We start from the raw sequence: 18,404 nt of genomic DNA on the forward strand, positions 1-18,404 counted from the left end.
AGAACTACTATGAAAACATTTTGAAGCATGATATGACATCCTTTGGTCTTCATTTAGCTTGGGCATTTATATATTTAGTCCACTCCTTTTCTCTTTATCCTGACATTTTGTAAAGTACTTCTACTTGGAGCCAATATGATCATAAACAGAAATACAAATACAAGTGTCAGTATTTGACTATAAGACAATTCAGAATAGGCTTATGTTACAATTTGTAAGTCATTAAACTGAAAACATAAAATTTCAAAATCCTCCTGGAGACCCCTGCCCCGGAAAATACAGCTTTTGATCCCAGTTTTCCCATGAATGCGTTCCTCTTCGTTACAAGAAGTAGTAAACCCAGCTGTTCATCTTCAGGTGTGTTTCCGGTGGACTCTCTGGAGAGCATGTATCCCACCTTTGCTCCAGGGCTACGGCTGTATGTGCACCTCGAGTGTTTCATTACAGCAATCCTGTAAGATTGTTATGCCTACTTGACAGATAAAGAAACGGAGGTTCATAGGGACTAAATAATTTGCCCAAGGTTACACCAACAGGAAGAGCCAGTGACCAGTCCAGACCCTGGCGAACTCTGTCAAGAGCACTCTCTCTCCTGCACCTTCCATGGGCCTCCCCACCCTGTCCCCGTCTTCTGCGTTTCTCGGGCCACCTGCTCAGCCCACCGGCGTGCTACAGGGAGCTGCACTCTAAAACGTTACTTCTGCAACAAATCTCCCGTGTACTTCTGTGAAAAACGATATTCCGACCCAGGAACGCTCTCTAACCGCAGAGTCCTTGAACTAGACCTGGACTGCGCGCCGATCCGCAGGGGCCTCCTGGAGGGGTGCGGGTTCACAAGAGTGACATTGGAGCGGACCAATCCCCGTGGAGGCGCCGGCAAAGGGCCCAATCACAGGAGAGCCAGGGAGGATGGTGACAACCCAGGCGGCCGGGGACCCGCACCCCAGAGGCCCGCCTCCTGGACCCGCGGGGATGCTCGGCTGGCGGGGGCTGAGTCACGGAGGAGTGCAGGCCGGGCCGCGGACCCAGGGAGCAGCTGCCCCGCGCGCAGGCACCGCCGGGGCTCACCGGGGCCGAGGCCGCAGGGACAAGCAGGAGCCGAGCCAGTGCTGCGCCGTGAACCGCCGCCGTTGTCACTCTGGACGCGGAAGTGCGCTTTCCTTGGTTTGCTTTAAATTAAGTGCTTGAAGTTCCTCGTTCTGGGTATTTATTTGGTCGAATTCAGCGGAATTTCCCCTCCCTGTCCCAGCGCGGCGGTGCAGACCCAGCCTCCAGGAGCACTTGCTGCCCCGAGGCGCCGCTGGCGCAGGGCAGCCCCTCAAGGGAGACAGCCCCCGAGACTCCGCGCCCCGAAAATGGTCAGACCCGCGCCTAGCCTGGCAGAAAGACTGTGACCGTGGGGTGAGTTAAATAAATAAATAAACCCTTTCGATTGGGAGCTGTTATTTAAAGGCCCCTTCCTGTCCACGGTTCACAAGCTGCAAAATAACAATAACAAATAGTTGCGCAGTTGTCGTGTCCCGAGAGCAACCGCACTGCTTCCTTTATGAAAACCGGCTGGGTTTATAATGTGGGGGGTTGTAGTGTGATCGTTGCACAGCCAAAATCGGAGACAACTTATTAAGACTATTTTAAAGAGTCATCTTAAAGGCAGCTTGAGCCCTAAAAGATCCCAGTCTTTAAAATGGGAAGTATGACCGTCTCAGGTTTCCTGAGTACTCTGTTCCAAACTGAAAGTTCTTAGGACGGGCTTAATGCTTTCTGTTCCCTAGTTTGCTTGTTTACGCCACAAAATTCCTCCAACTTCCTCATCGAGAAAATCTAGCCTCTCAGATAAGAGTGCAGCTGATTATCTCTCCCCTTTTTGTTTTTAATAGAATTCCAGCCACCTACCCAAGCAACATGCAGATTTTATTTGTGGAGCCTGCCATTTGCCTCAGTGCATTTGCCATGTCTTTGGCTGCTCCACTGACAACACAATATGTGTACCGGAGAATATGGGAGGAAACAGGCAACTACAGTATTGCACCGGATAGCAATATTTCTGAGTGTGCAAAAAACAAAAGCAGCCCGATTTTTGCGTTTCAGGAGGTAAGAAATTTAAATATCTCTAAAATGTAGTAAGAAGGGAATGTACAACGGGTTTTAAATGACAGAGGACATGGCACTCACCGTACCTTTATCTCTCTTGAGTCACCCTGTTAGAACCCCCGAGTCCCAAACCAAGAGACTCTGTTCAGTTCTCATTCTGTCTGAAGCCTCCTGTCACCTCTAATCTGCCTCTTCTACTTAAAACCCCTTCTTCTTCTGTGACACTGGCTCTTCACCTTTCTCTTAGAAGATCTCAGCCCAGTCTCATCTCCTCTGTGCCTATCTCTTTCCTCCTTCCCCACAAAAGGCCTGAAAGTTGGACCAGAGCAGGCTGGAGTGAGTACTAGGTGGACGGGGACGGGGTGAGATGGTTCCTGCCTTTCCCTTGCCAGCTGTCTCCCCACCCGCTTCCACTGCCCATGAGTGACCCAGTTTTCAGTGACCTGGGAAAATGGCCTACCCCTGAAGACTGGGCCCTGGCACCAGGGCCTGTCATGGGGTGGGGGTGGCATTTGTCATCCATCGTTTGATGTTATCAAATCAGCTTTGACCAGGTGCTGAGGAGCAGCTGTGTGAGGAAAGCAGGGGTGGACAGCTCTCATTTTTGCTCTGAGGACACGGAAAATGTTCAGCCAGATATTACAGAGCCTTTCCTTCTCCCTTCCTGCCTCGTCCCCCAGTTTTTCTTTTGTTGAAAACAGGAGCTACATCACCAGTCCCCTGTTCCCTTAGGCAGGTTTTAACAGAGTCTACCAAAGCAGAGGCGAGAACGTCCACACTTGGACATTTCCCCCCGACAATGCCTCATAAGCAAACCACACTTATGACCTTTGAACTCTTCCCCTTGGGCATATTTTGTGATGGTAAATACCAAAAAGCAGCTGCTGCTGCTGCTTCCCCAAAAGATGAAGAGAGTTTAAGGGACTCTCAGTCACCTACATCCATGGAGAAAAGAACAGACTACTTCTGAACAGCCATGCAGATGTCATGGTTCTGGCCTACAGTGAGGTCATAAAGATAGAAGGGCCAAGGGTCTCTCCTCTTGGTTTTGCCTCCTTCAGGAATGTTTCCTATCACATGTATGTCATTCCCAGGGAGTGAGAAGGTTCCAGAGGCTCATCAGTTTCTCACTTGATTCTGTGCATTCCTGCACCAGGCTCCTGAGAGCAGTGGGAGGGACAGAGGAGGAGAGGACTCGAGTGTCTGGAAAAGTTGGCTGCCCTTGCCCTCTGCAGTGAGGGGAGACAGGCCTTGGTCCAGCCACCTTGGTGACCTCTGTGATGTGCAGATGATGAGTACTGGTCCCTCCTCCAGCCTGACCCAGCTGCTGAGAGCCCCCCTCTGCCCCCACCCAGAGCAGTGGTCTCATTTTGAAAATTTTTGCCAAATTTTTAATTGACTGACTATTGTTTCATTGGCTTAATATCAAGAAAACATACTCCCCTAGATCCTTTGTCTTAAAGTTGGTCCTCGAGGGCTTTTTCTCAGACTGGGGAACTAGAAACCACCCCACCCACAACAGGGGCAGCCACGGCGGCCCACTCACCCATGCTCCTAAGACAGGGACCACTTCCTTCTGGTCCCTTCCCTGGATCCTGTCCCTGCCCAGCTTCTCAGAGAATATTCTCCCCTCTTTAAATCCAAGAACAAATGCTCTCTGTTCCCTGAGTTTCCATCTCAATTCCCAGCTCTCCTGGATGGGTTCTGGCCAAAATGAGTACACATATTTACATGCGTATTGCAATGCGAGATGGTGTTATGCATGTCGGGGTAAACAAACTGAGAGATTTCACTTATATTTAACATTTTGAAAGTCTATTTGGATGAAAGTCTTATTTTTCAACCCACTTGGGGTTAAGCTATATGTAATATATATTCATTTAAATATTTATCCAACCTATTTTTCAAATCTTCATGTCTTCTGAGCCCTGTGCCTATAAGGTGCACCTACATACTTCTCTTGGGCGATGAGATTAATCTCTAAAAGGCCTCTCAAACTGGCGAAGGTGTGGAAGGAAACTCTTGGCTAAGGGGGGAGACATAGGGATTCTAGGACGTCTGTTGACGTTTGTGGAGGAAGGGATTTTTGAAGCCCCTTACTGCTCCCTCAGTCCCTTGTAAGTGACTGGTTTTGAAGTGTTACATTGACCACTGTAGCCTGTTCTTTTCAGGCAGCTTTCAAGGTCAGCACTCTGCTATGGAGGGGACAGCTTAGGGTCACCCAACAGATCACAAAGTTGTTCTTGCTCAGGAACTTATATATAAACCTTTTAATAACTGACACAATCCCTTGTAACCAGCAGATAAGGGATACTTTCTACTCAATTGGAATATACACATTGTAGCCTATGAAATTGTGACTTCTTTAAAATTCCTAACACCTTCCCTTCATCTATCCCTGACTCAGTATGTTGTCATTCTGTTCAAGCCTATAGAGGAAATAGCATTTTTTTAGTCTCATATCTCCCACCTACCCTTATATAACACAATAAATGTAATTCTTCAGAGTAGAGAATATACAGATATACAAGAATTTCTTATGTCTCAACACTGATTTATGATTGAAATGTGCTTTGAATTTGTCTTTGTTAAAATCTGTCTTTCAAAACATGGGTTCCAGGTGAGGAGAGTGGTCAGTGCGAAAGATTGGGTTGGGATGGTAGTAGGCAGAAAGGAGAAGACGGGACCTGGGGGGAGGCACTGAAGTGGGAGGAGGAACCCCAAACTAGGACATCTCGTTGAGAAGCTCATTAAAAGGTAACTGTTTCATGTACTTGTTTCTTCAGTAAATATTTACTTATGGCTTCTATATCTGTAGGAGATATAAAATGTGCTCAGGAGATCCGATCAAGTAGAAAAGGAACAGCTGAAACTGACTAAGCACTGACTACGCACCAGGGCCCTGTGCAGAGCACCTTATGTTACCTCCAGTTTAAGTGTCCTGACAGCCTGTAAGATGGGGACTGCTGTCATCCCCTCTTGTCAGATGAAGAAGCTATAGCGATGAGCCTGCAAGTTACAGAGCCTGTTTTAGGTGATGATTCGATCAATCAGTCAATCTACTGAGCAGCTACCCTGGAAGCACTGTTCTTGGAGCTGGAGACACTGTGGTGAAGGAGACAAGGTTCCAACCCCCAGACCTTAGGTCGTAGTAGAGAAGTCATGCAATGCATGGGTCGATTAAAATATCACGTCCTGACTGACCGCACTTCAATTAAAAAAAAGAGAGAGAGAGAAATGTATTATCATGTCCTGTCGAGGAGTGGTGAGTCCCTAAGGAAAAACACGCAGGACGAGGGGCTAGAGCACTGGGTGGGGGGCAGTGGGACTGCTTTGGATTGAGTGATGGTCATGGAGGCCCCCTCTAAGGAGGTGACTTTGAACTGAGGACGTGGGCTGTGTGACAGACGGGAGAAACAGCGAGCACAGAATCGAAGGAGTGTGGAGGTCTGAGGAAGGGCGAGGAGTCTGGATTCATTCCAGTGTAAGGAAAGCCACTGGGGATTTTGAGCAGAGAAGCGACCTGAGCTGATGTGTGTTTTTAAAGATCACTGGAATTGCTGTGTACAGAACTGACAGGATTTGAATCCAGATTCGTCTGACTCCAGAGCTCAGGCTCAGCACAAGAAAGTGCAGTCAGGGAATGATAACGTCGTATGAGAAGCTTCAGAGGCAGGAGCAGATTACATCTGTTAGGGAATTTCAAGGAAATCCAAGTGGGACTTGACCACGGACTGTGCCTGGAACACAGACCGTATCTGGGGAGCGAGTGGGAATAATGCTGAAGAGTGAGCTCGGGGCCCATCTTGGGCCTTAAACACGAGACTGCAGAGCATGGCCTTTCTCAGGCAGGCAGTGGGGAGAGACTGCAACAGGGGAAAGACATAGTGGGCCTTGCAAGGTGCTCCCAGCTTTAGTGGTAAGACTGGCTTTATACTCTGAACTGAACAAAGAGCCCAGTTAGATGGCAGAGTGGTCCAGGTGAGAACCAGTGGGAGCTGTCCTTCAAGTGGCAACTAAGGGACCATCAAGAAGGTAAAGGGCGTGAGAAACGCTGGGGTTACAGGAGAGACCGTGCAGGGGGCCATGGACGAAGGGAAAGGCTAGAAGCAAAGACAACTGAAGTTTTGAGTCTGAGTGACTAGAACATTTCCTGGCAACAGGGAATTGTTTGAGTTATATAAATACACAAAAATAAAAATAGGCTCACTATTTTAAATAACTATTAATTCATTATTTTATATTTTGCGGTTCATCAGGTTTTTAGGGTGCTTCCTAAATATTACACGAATAAATCTTTTTTAAAAATGAGTTTAGTAATCCCTGTCATAAAAACAGCACATATCCTTTATATAAAGTTTGGAAAATACAAGGGAAGTAGCAAGAAGAAAATGCTTTTAAATCACCCCAAACACCTCCCATCAAATAACTAGTGTAATGATGGTTACATCTGCCGAACTGTGTGGACGCCGTTGTTTTGGTCCCTAGGGAAACTTGAGTGTCTCTCACTCCTTAGTTCATGGCACGCCACCATCTGTAGTCAGTCAGTTCAAAGCTCCTCTTTGGGTTTTATCTTTTTTTTTTTTTTTGGTTTCATCTTAATTTTTAGCAAATAAAGGAATAAGTTTCTCCCTAATCTATCTTTGGAGATACATGTAAGAAGGGCAACCGGCTCTTCCAAAATAAAGGTCTGTCAACTATGACATTTACATGTGATATTCATTCCCCTTGAGAGTAGACAAAAAGGTGTCTCATGAGAAAGGGTATTATTGCTCTTGCTTTAGAACAGTGGTCATGATCTCTTAGTGCTAACTGTTCATAGAAGAAAGAGAAGTCATTACATTGCCAGTCCCCGAGGCGTTGGGTTCTGTGGATGCTCTGTGTAAGACAGACATACACCAATACACACATTTTTCTTTTAATGGATTAATGCCCCTCCATGGTACTTGAATATCATGACTGAGCATTGATGATTATAGCACCTCTTGATATTTGCTTTGTGAACTGGATGAAGACTGAAGCTGTATCAGCCCATGCCCCAGAGATTCCCCATCCCTGACCTACTGGCTGTATCAAGACAAGCATGCACCATGGTATTTTTAGGCACATTGTGTAAGCCTCTGTAAACACTTTGTCTTTTTTTTTTTATCTCTTTGCAGGAAGTTCAGAAAAAAGTGTCTCTTTTTAATCTTCAGATGGACATGAGTGGGTTAATTCCTGGTCTTGTGTCTACATTCATTCTTCTGTCTCACAGTGACCAGCGAGGACGAAAATTCCCTTTGGTTCTGTCTTCTGTGGGTGCGCTTGTAACCAGTGTTTGGCTCTGTCTGCTCTCCTATTTTGCTTTTCCATACCAGCTTTTGATTGCATCTACTTTTATTGGCGCAGTTTGTGGCAATTCCACCACATTTTTGGGAGCCTCTTTTGCCTACATAGTTGATCAATGTAAAGAACAGAAACAAAGAACAATTCGAATAGCTGTAATTGACTTCCTGCTTGGAATCGTCACTGGATTAACAGCATTGTCTTCTGGCTATTTTATTAGAGAACTAGGTTTTGTGTGGTCATTTTTAATGATTGCTGTGGCTCTTACTGTTAACTTGCTTTATATTTTATTTTTCCTTGATGATTCAATGAAACAGTCTTCATCTCAGAATGTTTCTATATCATGCACTGAAGGCTTTAAAAACCTATTTTACCAAACTTACATGCTTTTTAAAAATGCTTCTGGGGAGCAACGGTCTTTGCTCTGTTTGTTGATTTTTACGATGATCACTTATTTTTTCGTGATAATCGGCATTTCCCCCATTTTTATTCTTTATGAATTGAATTCTCCACTCTGCTGGGATGAAGTTTTAATAGGTTATGGATCAGCTTTGGGCAGTATCTCTTTTTTGAGCAGCTTCCTAGGAATATGGCTTTTTTCTTACTGCATGGAAGACATTCACATGGCTTTCATTGGAATTTTTACCACCATGGTGGGAATGGCTATGACTGCTTTTGCCAGAACAACACTGATGATGTTTTTAGGTGAGTTACAAATGCAGCCTAAAAGTAAAGGGGTATTTGATATTTATATAAAATGGATTTAGTCTGTTGGGTGAGAAACTAATATGAAATTCTTGATTTAATACATTCTAGTTCAATTAAAGGTACTTCATTAAAAGCTAGTTTGACAGAAGCTAAAAATCAGTTTACTTAAAAAAAAAGTAATTCACTAAATAACCACAATTTTCCAAATTTGTATATTTACCAAAAATTGTCTTGAGGAACATTCTTCAAGTGAATCAGTTCTGTAGTATAGCTTTCACTAACTTAAATATTTCTTAAAATGCTGATAAGAAGGCTACTTTACATAAAAAATTTTAAAGGCAATTATGTAAAGTAACTCAAAAGATTTATAAGGAAAATATTTATTGACTATATTCAAGAAGATTTTGCAAATTGATCTTTCAGCAGATTGGCCATTTCATGAATTGGCTTTTGATGAATCACTTTTTGGCAGACTGCTTCCTTAACTGCCTGCCTCATAAGTGGCTTTTGCAGGGCTTAAGTGGAATACTGCATTTGAAAGGGTTAAGGGATCTGTAACCCTATAAGGGATCTGGAGCCTCAGGAAAGGTCCGGTTTAGTTTTTTCTTTTTTTTTCTACAAAGGCAATATTAACCCTTGCTACCTTGCAGGGAAGCAGGATGAGCAAACAGAATTGGGCTTAATTTCTGTCTATAGTACTAGGTGATCTTGGGCAAGTTACTTAACTACTCTGAGCCCTTATTTTTCTTCTATAAAATGGGCATAGTAGTACTTAATTCAGAGGGTTATAATGAATATCAGAGGAGATAACTGTAAATCACTTAGCACAGTTCCGAGTATTCAGTAAATGCCATGTAATTCCCCCCCCCCGTCTCCCTTGGAGCTGCCAAGGTCAAGTACATTAACGTATGTGAAAACACACAAAACTTTAAAGTGATCTGCAAATGTAATATCTTACTATCTTGTCATATAACTAAAAATGCTACTGACTATTAAGAATCATAATTTAAGAGCAGAGGAGATTTGTGTTCATGAAATTATTCAGCCACAAAGATGAACAAGCAAGCAGATAAGGAACCAACTTATCAATATAATAAAAGATTGCTAACACTAAAAATGTCAAGTCTGAAAGTGCAAAAATATAAAGTAGAAAATGAATTAATAGTCTCAACCTGCTAAACACGAGGCTGCTATTTGAACCAGGGAAGTCGATGGATTTCAGTTAGCAGGTCATACAGCTCTGGACTACAACTTGCATGAGCTCTTGCTCTCTGCACTGGGATAAGAATTTGAGAGGAAACTAATCTTAAACTGACCTGTCTATAGTCTATCTTAATTCATCACACAGAATTCTACTGTTAAGTAACTCAGCCATTAGATGCAATGAGTAATGCTTATAGGAAATGCAGTATTTAGAAAGTATTTCGTCTTTGAGACGGACCCGTACTTTTCCGATTCAGCCAGTAATTTCCGACTGTTCCCCTCCCAGTCAGGCTGCCGTTCCTTTTCACTGTCGTGCCGCTCTCCGTTCTACGGTCCATGATGACAAAAGTGGTGCGTCCTACTGAGCAAGGTGAGTGTCACCTGCTTAAGGAATGGAATAAATCTGTGATCCGTACCAACTCGCATCTGTGTGCCATCCGTGTTTGACTCTTCAGAATATTCTACACCCCTTTTCCTGCTCAGAACTCCTTTTGAATTAGGTGGTAAAGTCTGCATTAGGGAAAGGCGTATATTCAGGCAAGGGGACCCCTGCCCAGGGCCTCGTGCTTTAAAGGGCTTGCTCTGGACATGACCCTTTCTGAGCAGAATGGGGCAGGGGGTAGCACACAATGTGGGTGGGCTGCAGCCTGCAGGATGGGGACCAGGGGGTGACAGCTGGCTTTCTCAGGGCTGTCATGTTCCTACATAGAACTCTAAAAAGTCTGAGAATTCTAAGTTTGTGTCTGACCTTCCAAAGCATTAGAAAGGTATATTTCTCAGAGTCGGGACATAGACCATATCTCAGTTAACTGTTATTCAGAGTTATAATTTTTAAATACTTAGAGTATAATTTGTAGGCCTCTAATTATATTCTTACACTGGACCTCACAAACGTCAGAGCTGGGCCTGAGTCAGAGCCCTAGCCAAATCAGGATCCCCTGAGCTGCTTCAATCGAGAGACTTGAATGGAGGGCAGCACAGAGGAGAGGACGGCCCAACAGGGAGGGAACAGAGAAGAAACCAGCAAGGAGGTCCCCGTCATGTAACCCGAGGGGTCAGCCTCCCAAGCACAGAGCACGACACAGAAGAGCCAACAGCTGACGGGGCGGGCAGAGAACAACCAGTACAGATGGAAACCAGTAGTAAGGCCTCCAGTTAGAACTAGTTATCAGCTGTACGTCAGGCACATGGGGTTGTCTTCCTTTGCTTTGATCATATGAATATTATTAGAACCTTGGAGCTTTCTTTTGTTCCGTGTCTTAGCCTGATGCAAATGTTCATATTAATTGTTTATGAATAATTCATAATTATGCTTTTGTATTTCTGGCACTTTAATCAACACTAGGGAAGACTACATAATTCAATAAATTTTAAAAATAATATTCCTTGATTCTTTTCCACTCATAAGATGTAGCTGTATATTCACACAGCTGTTTATAGACTGTGTGATGAGGATTAACTGGAAAACCACTTAAGAATATAAAAACTAGTATGGAAAAATCTACCTGCATCCTTGGATCATGCAGTGGTCTCTTAGATATGAAACTAAAAGTACCACAACAAAAGAAAAAGGACATAAATTGGACTTTATCCAAATTAAAAACTTTTAGACTTCAAAAGACACCATCAAGGAAGTGAAAAGACAGCCCAGAGAATGGGAGAATATATTTGCAAATCATATGTCTGATAAGGAATGTGTATCCAAAATATATAAGAACTATTAAAAGTCAACAATAAAAAAGACAACCAAATTAAAAAATGAACAAAGGATTTGAATTGACATCTCTCCAAAGATGTACAAATGGCCAACAAGCACGTGAGAAAATGCTCAGCATCATTAGCCATCAGGGAAACGCAAATTAAAACTACAATGAGACCCACTAAGGGCTGAATGAAAAAGACAGACCATATGAAGTGTTGGTGAGGATGTGGAGAAACTGGAACCCTCATACACTGTGGTGGGATTGTAATATAATGCAGCCATTTCACAAAACAGTTTGGTAACGCCTCCGAAAATTAAACAGTTACCTAGTGACTTGGCAAGTTCCACTTCTAGGTATATACCAAAGAGAAATGAAAACCCATGTCCACACAAAATCTTGTACACAAATGTTCCTAGCAGCATTATTTATAACAGCCAAAAAGCATAAACAATGCAAATGTCCATGAACTGATGAACAGATAAACAAAATGTGCTATGTCTGTCCACTGAAATATGATTTTGCAATAAAAAGAAATGAAGTACTGATAAACCCTAGAACAGGGATGAACCTTGAAATCATTAGGCTAAATGAATGAAGCTAGTCATAGAAGGCCACATATTATCATATAAATATGATTCCATTTATACAAAATGTCCAGAAAAGGCAAATCCATATAGACAGAAATCGGATTAGTGTTTGTCAGGGGCTGGGCAGAAGGGGAGTGAGTGCTAATGGGCACAGAGTTTCCTTCTGGGTGATGAAAATCTTCTAAAATTAGACAGTGATGATGGCTGCCCAACTCTGAACACAGAAAGAACCACTGAACTGTACAATTTAAAAGGGTGAGTTTTATGGTATGTAAATTCTATCTCAATAGAGCTATTCAGGGAAAAAAGAAAAATCTACCTGCTTTTCCTTCGAGCTAAAACAGACTTGTCAGAATGTATCATTTATTTTTATTTATATTTGGTTTAGTTTAGTTTCTCTATAAAGGCTTTCTTAAAAGTCATTTCATACTGTTAAATACAGTGACATTAAAAATGCTTATTTTACAGTTTGGCATTTCTTATTCTGAATTGCGATAACTGGACTGTGATCCCATAGCTCTAGTATAGCTCACTCACTTAATTCTTAACTGCAAACGAAGAAATCCTTTTGGTGGTATTAAAATTTACATAACTGAATATATTTCCATTTATCATTTTTTTAAATTTTCTTTTTCATTTTTATTTTTTGATTTTTTGGGAGGAGGTATTTAGATTTATTTATTAATGGAGGTACTGGGGATTGAACCCAGGACCTCGTGCATGTTAAGCATGCAGTCTACCACTGAGCTGTACCCTCCCCCCATCATTATTTTTTTTAATGGATAATTTTTGTGAAACATTAGGCACCTTAAAATAATCAGAGGAGAAAGGAAATGCTGCAGAGGTTTTCAGATGCCTCCCCCGTCTCCTCTCTCCGAAAGGGGAGTAAAGTGACTTGGCAATTATTTTGAAATCTCTGTGCTCCACACAGCTGTGTAACTCTTGGCCAGGGCCACCCCAGACTTCCTCCTGGCTCATCATCACCTGTGTAGTCGAGATTATGAACTGGAACACAGTAAAAACAGACTTGAGTTCTGAGGTCTATTGGATTTTTTTAAAGTTTAGAAAATAAACTACACTGCACTTGTATTTATTCCAATTTATCCCCAGCAACCATTAAACCAGTTGCCTTGCTCAGGGGAGTTCAGCAGCAAGCTGGAGTGACTTCATAGGAGTACGGTTGTTTGTGTCAGAGCATAGCACTGCCCCACCGAGTTCCCGATAAGGAAGGACGCAAGCCGTCGGGTAACAGGATTAGTACCGGGCAGTCTGTCCTCCGTGACCCTGTCCCTGGCTGCAGCAAGGGGTCAGAAATAAAATGAAATGATAATGTTGTTAGACAAGTAAGAGGACACCTTCCCAGTTAAACTGACTTACTGTATCATCATAAATCATGGAGGCAGGAAGTCCATACGCTACTTGATTATTGATAACTGTGTCCTTGAATGAAGCTTTTATTCATTCATTTGACACACAGATATTAAATGTCTACTATGTGCCAGCACAACTAGGCCCCGGGGACATAGCCGTGAACAAAGCAGATATGCACTTGGCGTTGACAGAACTTTCATTCCAGTCAAAAGAAGACATGTAAACGATAACCCAGTACTCTGCAGAGAGATGTGTGTTTTATGAACATGTGTCCTGCTGCTCAATGAAGCATTTGAAGCAATGTGAAGAATACATGTAACAGAGTGAAAGTTTAAATAGATAAAAATCAATACAGTCTAAAAGGTCAAGGGCATGGGGAAGATCAGAGCATAGACATGAAAACCATAACCTAGTTAAGAAGGTGATCATCAAGCTTGCCTTTTCCTTCCTACCAGCCCAATCACAGAATTTACATGATCTGCACTGTCTGTAAAAAAAGCGCATTACAGTTCATCCTGGAAAAGTACACTCGGCAAAGCAGGGAACAGGCCCCGGGGCTTACAGACAGTCTGCGGAAACCACTGCAGGAGCCGCACAGAGCTGAAACCAGCCGGCACGTTTTTAGTGATGCAAAGTTTGAAAAGGGGGAAGAAAATTACATCAAAATGACCAGTGAGCTTTTGGAGGTTTAAGTCTTCAGTCAATATGGTCTTGGATTCCAGACAAAACTAAAAACTGTAGAATAATGACCATTCCCCTGGTCGTGAGCCTGCACTGACCACGCAGCCATTTCGGGCTGCCTGGTCGATGACCCAGGGCCTGCCCTTTCCCACACCCGCTGTGGGGCCAGCAGGAAGGACCTCGGACTCCCTCAGAGGGGAGGCGTTGTAGGCAGGTCAGGCAGAAAAAGACGTTTTAAAGAATTACTTAACGTCAAACTGTGGCATAATCTTCACTGGAGCACTGGTAGTTACCTACCTAGTTACTTGATGAGTCAAACTTGCAGGAATCTTGTGATGACTGAATTTTTTGTCACTTTGGAAGAGGGATCAAATTCAAACTGCAGAACATATGATACAATCACCTCTCTTGGCCTGCACCTGTCACTCTTGTTAGATCTGACTTTACATTTCAAAAGGCCCCTGATGGGACATTGCTCACGGGGAGCCATCCTGCCCTTACAGTGTGTGTCACAGATGAGCGCAGGGACCGAGAGGGGACGGTGGCCCCTGGAGCCTCAGGAGCATTGTGGCTGCATCTGAGGCTGTGGCAGGGAGGGAAGACATGGCAGGGAGGGGAGATGTGGCAGATTTCACTTGGCTCAGCATCTGGTACCTCTTAGCTTTGCCCTGTTGACACTGGAACTTCGGTGTTTCCAACTCCTCTCACCTCAGGTCCGAGAAGAAGTCCTGACCTCAGTTTCTTCACCCACAAAATGGGTTGCTGAGTTCTCAGGGATTTGAGGGAATAGCTTTCCCTCACAAGCAGCTCCCCTGTGTTTGCATTGTAAGTTTGCTCCATTATCTGTGTTCGCTGTTGTGCAACTCAGCCTGTTCTCTTTCTCCCTCCACACCCCAACCCCAACAGGTACCCTGTTTGCTTGTATTGCCTTCTTAGAAACACTTGGCGGAGTCACTGCAGTTTCTACTTTCAATGGAATTTATTCAGCCACCGTGGCCTGGCACAAAGGTTTCGTCTTTCTGCTCTCCGCCGTTTTATTACTAATCCCAGCCATCAGTCTATGGTATGTAATTATTTTTCATCCTTTTATCAAAGGAGAGATGGATTGAGGAATTCCCTGAACTTGCCAGTACAATTACATAGATCTGTTGAAGTTTTGCCTCCGAATGTACTTTTCTCAAGAAGTTTTAGATGTGAAGACATCTGTCAATAATTTTGGAGACTTAGGAAGAAAGAGAGAGTGACGTGGCCAGCCAGAACTAGAAGACAGACTAGGCTAACCTCTGAGAAGCTACCTCATCTTTAAATATGAACAACTGATGAAATTAGCATCTAAGAAAAAAAAATATATATATTCAAACTATGATATCCTAGAGTGTAATATTCCCTTAAAGTCAAAGATCAGTACAGGAAGATATATCTTTTTCCCTATATATTAGATATATATTTATACTGTGTGTTTTCCTACCCTCAACATAATTTCAGTAGATCAGGAAGATACACTTTATTATATAGATTAAATGACAAGAGCAGAGAGCATACACTGAATATTAAGAATTCTCTTTCCAGAGAGTTGGCTTTTTTTTAATGACTTCCTTTTAAATGTAAATATCCAAATAAATACAAAGTACAAAATTCTATTTGTGAATAGTACATAGAATAAAAAGATAGACAAGAGGCATAAACTTATGAGAAATATGTATTTCCCCCTCTGCCTTTTAATTAACAAAAAGTGGAAGCCAGTAGAGAAGTGGTTGTGAAAACGCACAAGCAAGTGTATCTGACACACTCTCTGGGGCCCCGGCGCTGAGTGAGAGCTCACCGTCTGCCTCTGCTGGGCTCTGTCCAGCCCCCGCGGCTGCCGCCCAGCACGGAAGGTGGGGCACGACGGTCTGGCACCTGTTCTCCCCTTTTCCCTGGAGGGAAAAGGCGCCTATCCGCACCGGCGTTAAAACTCCCCCGCAGCTGAGAACTCCCTAAGGGACGGGCCCACGTCCCATTCAGAGTGGGACCTCAGCACACGGGGTCTCCTGGAACACTGATCTGCGTAAGGCGGACTACAGTAGTATTTACGGCTCCTCTGTGGTTGTGCTGAAAGGCAATTTTTACTCGGTGTCTTTTCAAAAAGAGACTATTCGCTGATGGCACTGGCAAAATTAAACTCCTTGCTGTGCTAGTGAGCACACGATGAGACCGTCAGCCCTGTACCTTGCTGGTACTGGTGTCATCAGCATGATCATTTTTGGAAAGCAATTCATGAACGTGTATCAGAAGTTTCAAAAAAAAAAAGTTCATAGTATTTGAACCAGTGATTCCATTTAGAAACTTATCCTACGGAAATGGTCAGAAATATCAAACATTTATATTTTAAGAAGTTCATTATGGCAAAAAAACCAAAAAACAAAAAAACTGTCATGACCAAAATGGCCAACAGGAAATGGTTAAAAAAAAAAAAAATGATGGTGCATACATATCATGAAAAATGACTTTAATAAGAATTGCATTCTTATTAAAGGAGGTAGAAGGATGGGTTATTTTAGTTTTATTCTTCATATATTTATAAATATTCTGTTATGAACACATATGACTTTTAATAACTAGAAAAATTAGCACAGAGGGCTAAAAGGTCATTATCCTTTTAATAATGCTTCTAATGTAAATGTAGGTGGTCTTCTGAGATTTTTTAGCCCTACATTGTTCAATATTTTTAAAATTAAAATTACATGCTACTTTAATTCTTTCCAGATGTCTTCCTGTCCTAGCTTCAGTTATAAGTATTAAACATGAACTTCAGTAATAGCTTTAGCTGTAACTATTTTGTGTGGACTGCACAGAGTAGACAGTGGGACAGATGGACATCTTAGGAATCTGGAAGAGAAAGAACTCATGTAGATTTTATTTTCAGAGAGCTATGCGTAACAAGTCTGTTGATTCAAAATATCAGTATGTTCCTCCGCTGCATAATTTATTAAAAGCCATGTAACGAGGGAAAAGATGGAACACAGATTATTTATGTATGGCCTTCATCACAGTTTGTAAATGTCTCGTTTGCTCTGGCAGTGCCGTCAAGTGCATCAGCAGGAACGCGGGAAGCCACGTCCTCCTCGTACAAGAAGAACCCAGTGAAGACACTTCAGACAGATGATTAGTTGTGATTCAAAAAAACCCAAATGCACATATCATATACTCTTACTTCTGAAGAATATAAACTAGCTCCACAATCAATACTTCATGAATAATCAATACTACAAGTCCTTTCTTCTAAGCAGTCAGAGAAATAGTTCCTGGCTCTAGCTTCTTGGAGTACCATGCACTTTGAGCACTTTATGAAGATCATGTGATATATTTCCAACACACAGAAGAACAAATCTCAAGGCACTTACCACTTTTGGACTTAAAGGAAAACAAATTTATTGGTATAAGGCTGGACTAGGAAACTTGATACAATCAAAAGTGATAATCTCCCTGATAAACTCCAGGAGATTGAGATTGTTTGCTTCAGTTTCTTCACCTGCAAAATGGGTTTCTGACCTCTCTCAAGGACTTTGAAGGCATAACTGTTGAAAATTATGATGACTCATTCACTGATAGGAAAAATGATAGAAGTTTTGAATATTTACAATATAGTTTTACCTCTGCTTGGGTAATGCTTTGTTTTATAGAGTCCACCAAAGTGCTGGTGACAGTCAAAGCTTTCAGTAGATGCAAAAATCTTTAAAAGGGAAGCACTTTAAAGAATCCATGTTTTTACTTTTCCTAGTATGTTTCATCGGTGACATGAATGATAATATTTCTGTAAGTAAAACAGGGGTGACTGGAAAAAAAGATAAGTTTCTAAAGAAATTTAAAAACCAAGTAAAAAGCCAATGATGATGTTAAGTGATTAGTATTTACAGAGCCAGTATTCATTCCTTCTTTCAAAGGATATCCATTTCTTCCTGCCTTACACTCACCCCGGGACCGCCAGGGTCCCTGAAAACACCGCATCCTCTCCAGCCTCCTGTCTTTGCACCCAGTGTTCCATTTGGCCTTCCCGCCTCCCTAAAACGTTCAAGTCTCAGCCAAAGTATAGCTTCTGCTTCCTCTGTGTGGCTTTCCACCCACAGGCCCGCCACCGCGCTCTGTGCGTGCTTCCATCCTAGCGTTTTCCCTTGTCTTGTAAAATCTGTCTCCCCTACTTGACAATGGGCACCTTGAGGACAGGAACAATCTTCGATTCCTCAATAAATGTTGAACTAAATGACTACAAAATTGTGTTTTCACTTGTAAAAATCATTTAAAGTTATATATAATGCATTATGAGAGTAACCAATGATACCATGCCACAGTCATTAAGCCAGCCTTGCAAGTAAACTGAAACCTGTGCTAGCCCATATGCATTATAAATTGGTTTATAGTATTTTCACAGGTCCTTCAATATCTCCCATCTTCGAAGTTTCCATATGTAATAACACAAATGTCTTGAAGGACACCTACATGATTAACTCCTTTGTAATCTCTTAAAAGTAGAGTCTTCTGTTTCATAGCACTGCTTCCAGCTTTTCCTGTAGGGTAATCAGTGACTGCTTGACTAGCAAGTGGCACTCATAATTTAAAATACCAGAAATTCTTATTTCCAAGACCATTCCTTTTAGGTTTGGCTAATGTCTTCCGGCTATTCTCAGATTGACTGATTCACTTTTGTTTTACTTTCTGTTAATGCTCTTCCCAAATGAAAAGAAAAAGTACTTTACAG

General features: G+C 42.5%; 1 protein-coding gene across 3 annotated transcripts; it reads left to right on the forward strand.

Moving 5' to 3' along the window:
* Positions 1-912: 912 nt before the first annotated feature.
* On the forward strand, positions 913-17,920 carry SLC46A3 (solute carrier family 46 member 3). Of its 3 annotated transcripts, none has more exons than XM_032496379.1 (7): positions 914-1,150; positions 1,226-1,401; positions 1,878-2,091; positions 7,251-8,121; positions 9,614-9,697; positions 14,576-14,732; positions 16,730-17,920. In XM_032496379.1, exons 3-7 carry the CDS (start codon positions 1,903-1,905, stop codon positions 16,812-16,814), a joined length of 1,386 nt encoding a protein of 461 aa, XP_032352270.1. In that variant the 5' UTR covers positions 914-1,150; positions 1,226-1,401; positions 1,878-1,902; the 3' UTR covers positions 16,815-17,920. The 3 variants fall into 3 exon arrangements, with proteins under 3 accessions (XP_014421702.1, XP_032352270.1, XP_032352269.1); XM_032496378.1 differs by having other exon boundaries at positions 1,250-1,401; XM_014566216.2 differs by lacking the exon at positions 1,226-1,401 and having other exon boundaries at positions 913-1,150.
* The last annotated feature ends 484 nt before the right edge of the window (positions 17,921-18,404 follow it).

The sequence above is a fragment of the Camelus ferus genome, chromosome 14, assembly GCF_009834535.1.
Source record: "Camelus ferus isolate YT-003-E chromosome 14, BCGSAC_Cfer_1.0, whole genome shotgun sequence".
NCBI classification, from domain to species: Eukaryota; Metazoa; Chordata; class Mammalia; order Artiodactyla; family Camelidae; genus Camelus; species Camelus ferus.